At 43.7% G+C, this 5,174-nt stretch overlaps 1 protein-coding gene across 1 annotated transcript in view; it reads left to right on the forward strand.

The window, feature by feature from the left end:
• The window catches only part of LOC110500789 (uncharacterized), a 42,162-nt gene that overhangs the window by 2,832 nt on the left and 34,156 nt on the right, over positions 1–5,174 (forward strand). Inside the window, exon 2 of the mRNA XM_090214918.1 lies at positions 4,998–5,066. Within this exon, the coding sequence (XP_090071044.1) occupies positions 4,998–5,066 (69 nt within the window). The remainder of the gene's footprint in view (positions 1–4,997; positions 5,067–5,174) is intronic.

Below are 5,174 nucleotides of genomic sequence, written 5' to 3' on the forward strand. Positions count from 1 at the left end.
TGTCATCTAAGAGCCAAGACTAAACCCATTCACCTTAGTGGTGGTGTGCATCTTGTTTTTTTATTATTCTTAACCATTTCACACAAACCAGAAAGAAATGCAACAATATGTCTGTGAAACTATATTTTCACAGTATTATGAATGAATTGTGGTTCATTTGGTAGCATTTCGTTGTGTGACTGATTTTACTAAATGCATTAGTACTGTACAAAGTTAGAGGTGCGGTATTTGAAAGATTACCCCGCTCCCCCTATCTCGGGCTTCCAGTGGGGTGTCCTGAGGTCAACCTACCCCCACCCCCCTACCTCGGGCTTCCAGTGTGGAGACCTGAGGTCAACCTACCCCCGCCCCCCCTATCTCGGGCTTCCAGTGTGGAGACCTGAGGTCAACCTACCCCCGCTCCCCCTATCTCGGGCTTCCAGTCAACCTACCCCCGCTCCCCCTATCTCGGGCTTCCAGTGGAAAGACCTGAGGTCAACCTACCCCCGCTCCCCCTATCTTGGGCTTCCAGTGGGGAGACCTGAGGTCAACCTACCCCCGCCCCCCTACCTCGGGCTTCCAGTGGGGAGACCTGAGGTCAACTTTCCCCCGACCCCCTCCCCATCTCGTACTTCTTAGTGGGAGACCTCCCAGTCAGTAGCCTGCCTAGCTCACTAACTAGAATCAGGGACGCCCACTCCGACCAGGTTATTGACCCACAGTCCCACACGGTGACACGATATCATTGATGTGACGTGCAAATGAGCGATAGAAAACCGATCACGCAAATGTCACAATTCCGAAATGTTGGTGCAGCCGCTCCGTGCCACTCCCGGCAAGATGCCGCCCCAGGCGGCTGCCCGTGTCGCCTATACCTAAATCCGCCATTGCTACCGTCACCAAAATGTCATTTTTTTTACCCCCTTTAAAATGTACATACATAATTTCAAAGCTCACTATATTGAATCCCACATAATGTAAAACCCAATTTAATAGAGAATGTTACAAACTGGACTATATGTAGTAACTTAGTTTGAAAAGATGGGATTGGATCTAAATAAGCATTTGGCAATTGGCAATTGGCAATTGGTCAGCTAAATTCTGTTTAATTTTCTTTAACTGACATTTCCCAAAAGTCAGACTCTTCCCACAGGCCAAGTAATTTTTTCTCAGCTACATTCACCAAAGTTTGTGTGATTATCTTTAGATCATGTCAGACTTTTACTGAGGGAATTGTTTATATGTTGTCAAATTTGTATCAATGTAAAAAAAAAAATGAAAAAATGCAATAAAGAGAATATACATTTTTGCATTTTAGAGATTGAAAGATGAAAAAGTGTTTATTCATAATCTGCTGGTTAATGTCCAATCCTGTAATTTCTTAATATTGAATTAGATTTACCCAAATATTTCCTTTTAAATACAATATTTCAGAAAATGTGTAATGAAAAAATTATAATATCTATATCTACATTCAACTGGTAAAAATGTATTGTGATATGATTAAGGGGGGGGGGGGGGAATGTACCTTTAGGATAGGATAACTGCAGAACTCATTTAGCTGAAGGCTGTGTCTTAAGCTATAGCTACAGTGGTTGAAACATGAGATGCAGTAAGTGAACTGTCAATTGATTTATGATCTTATTGCTAATTTGTATGTGGTTTAACTTAATTAAGGATCGGACCCTTTAAAAAAAATGTTTTGGCTAAAATGACAAACTGCCAGTAACTCAGGAACTGAAGCAAGGATATGCATACTATTGATACCATTTGAAAGGAAACACTTTGAAGTTTGTGGAAATGTGAAACTAAAGTAGGAGAAAATAACACATTACATCTGGTAAAAGATAATACACAGAAAAAAAAACGTTGTTTTCTGTATTTTTTTTTGTTCCATCATCTTTGAAATGCAAGAGAAAGGCCATTATATCACTTAGGAGTCTATGCAGAATATATATTTTGGCCACTAGATGGCAGTAGTGTATGTGCAACGTCTAGCTTAGCTTGTAGGACAGACAGGGTGTTAAGCATGTCCCAGTTTAGGTCACCTAACAGTGCGAACTCTGAAGATAGATGGGAGGCAATCACTTCACATATGGTATACAGGGCACAGCTGGGGGCTGAAGGGGGTCAACGGTGAGAGACTTGTTACTGGAAAGGTGGATTTTAAAAGTAGAAACTTGAATTGTTTGGGCACAAACCTGGACAGAACTTTGCAGGCTAACTCTGCAGTAGATGGCAACTCTGCCCCCTTTGGCAGTTCTATCTAGTTGGAAAATGTTGTAGTTTGGGATGGGTTTTTGGTGGCCTTCCGAAGCCAGGATTCATACACGGCTTGGACATCCGGGTTGGCAGAGTGTGCTAAAGCAGTGAATAAAACAAACTTAGGGAGGAAGCTTCTAATGTTTACATGCATGAAACCAAGGCTTTTACGGTTACAGAAGTCAACAAATGAGACCACCTGGGGAATGGGAGTAAGAGGAGTGGTGCAGGGGGCTGCAGGTCCTGGGTTAACTTCTACATCACCAGAGGAACAGAGGAGGAGTAGGATAAGAGTACGGCTAAAGGCAATAAGAAGTGGTTGTCTAGTGCATTCGGAACAGAGAGTAAAAATGATATGGTAATAAAAAATGTAAGTTTACACACTCCCAGAAATGTCATAAATTATGCATAATTAGCTGTTTTCTAGTTTTTCCCGATTTCGACCTTTCTGCCTGCCCTGAGTCTGCCTGGCGTTCTGTACCTTGCCACACCACACTGCATTATTGACCCCTGCCTGCTCTGACCATGAGACTGTCTGCCATTCTGGACCTGTTGAACCCTATCTGGATTACTGGCCTCTCATTTTGCCTGCTCCTGTATTAGTAATACACGTTTGTTACTTTGACACTGTCTGCATCTGAATTTGACCTGAAATGTGCAATGACTGACCCAGCAGACTAGGACCATCTCTGCAGTGCCATCTCCTCCCAAGGAGCCACCGTTGGAAGGCACCAGGAGTTGCTTCGTGGTCTTATGGAAGAGTTCAAGACCTTGGCCGAACGCCATGACCAACCGTTGAACACATTGCTGGAGCAATTCCGCAGGGTTGTCTGTTAGGCAGCCTACCACGATGGTAATCTCCCAGCCCTTCAGTAATCCGGCTGTTAGCAGCGCCACCTCCCCGGGTCACCCCCGGAACCCAGCTTACCTTTCCCGGAACGCTTCGATGGAGAGTTGGGCACCTGTCGAGCGTTTCTCACTCAGTGTTCCCTCATCATCGAGCTGCAGCCCTCTTCCTTCCCCTTGGACCGCTCTCATCACACTGATGTCCTGGAGGGATCTCGCTACGGCTACAGGGCTACGGCAGTATGGGAACAACAGTCTGCCGAATGCGTCAGTCTGGAGGAGTTCATGGCGGAGGTAAATAACGTTTCTGAGGCTCCAACAGTCACTGCTGTGTCGCCAAAGACTCCCGCAGTGACGCAGACGATGCGGTGGATTTCTGCACGTTGGCAGCTGAGAGTGTCTGGAACCCGGAAGAGCTGTTTGACATGTTTCTGCACTGAGTATCGGAGGAAGTAAAAGATGAGCTTGCAGCCAGGGAACTACCGACGGATCTCAACTTGTTCATTGCCTTGGATATTCGGATCAATGGGCAACTAAGGGTACGAAGGAAGGGGAGGAGAGTCGATTCCACCTCGCCTCCGAGGCATCCCGGAAGTCCCCAACGGCTCCATTGCCGAGAGAACCCGAGGCTACCCAAGTTCCTCCAAGAGCCTCCAAAGACTGCCGATTCACCTCTTCCCGAGCCTATGCAATGAGACAGCTGTCTCCAGCTGAACAGCTATACAGTCTTCACACTAAGAGTTGCCTGTATTGCGGGACTGCTGGTCATTTCGTCTCCTTCTGTCCACTAAAAAAACAGACTCACCGGTAGGAGCAAGTACTCTGATGAGCCATATGGAGAACTTTTCATTTCCCCTTACTCGCACCCCTTTTCATACCATTTTGCTGTGGGAGAACCAGTCAAAATCTCCCCAGGTACTCATTGACTGGAGTGGAAGACTGCCTTCAACACAGCCAGCAGTCACTACGAGTATATGGTCATGTAATTTGGCCTACCATCACCCCTGCTTTGTTCCAGGCTCTGGTTAATGTTCTCCATGACATGTTGAACCGTTTGGTCTTCGTCTTTCTTGATGCCATCCTCGTCTTCTCCCTCTCCACCCAAGAACACGTGTTTTACATCCGACAGGTTTTCCAACGCCTCCTGGAGAATTACTTCATTTTCAATAAATTAGCTAACATTTTCAGAAACATGTTTGAAAAACAGTCTTTATGGGGTATTGTGTGTAGATGGGTGATATTTAAACGGTATTTAATTCAGTCGGGTTTGAACTGAACTGTATTTTTGGCTCATCCTATATAACTACTGCTGTACACACCTTTCTATGGGGTGTCAGGGAGTCTAGTGGTTAGATTGTTGGGCGAGTAACCGAAAACCTGCTGGAGTGAATCCCTAAGCTGACAAATAAAAAAATCTGTTGTTCTGCCTCTGACCAAGGGGCAATGATGCCGTCATTGAAAATAAGAACTTGTTCTTAACAGATTTGCCAGATTTGCCTAGTAAAATAAATTCCTGACATGGCTCGTTCTGATATTTCTTAATTTCTTTATATTTATTTGAGGGATTTATGTGTATTGATTTCTATTGTTAATTATTAATGCACTGTTGGAGCTAAAAACATAAGCATGTCGCTGCTATAACATCTGCAAAATATATGTACGCAACCTATACCTTTTTTAAAATTTGGGTATTGACTGAAGTGATTAGGGAATCTGATCTGATTAGTGAAAACATTACCTATTTGGATATATTTGTGTTGAGCTAGTGATGGAGAAGGTTATATGTGGAGGTAGCTAATAGGACACAAGCACTGTAGGTCATATTTTCATGGTATTAGTTTTACCTCTCCCAATTTGAACAGTTGTTGTGCTTTAACCAAATCCATTGTATTGTATATTTATGTCTTCAGATCATAATTCTCAAAGAACACATATGATGAGTCTATACCAGGTTATAGCAACAGCGCTCCTTCTAATGGGTAAGGGACGTGTATTCATAAGAATTTGACATTTTGGAATATATATCTATGATGTCATTGTTACAATTTTAATCAGATACATTTTACTCTGTTTATGTTGAACAATAG

This window comes from Oncorhynchus mykiss, chromosome 21 (genome assembly GCF_057628025.1).
Source record: "Oncorhynchus mykiss isolate SJ-2025 chromosome 21, ASM5762802v1, whole genome shotgun sequence".
Taxonomy (NCBI): Eukaryota; Metazoa; Chordata; class Actinopteri; order Salmoniformes; family Salmonidae; genus Oncorhynchus; species Oncorhynchus mykiss.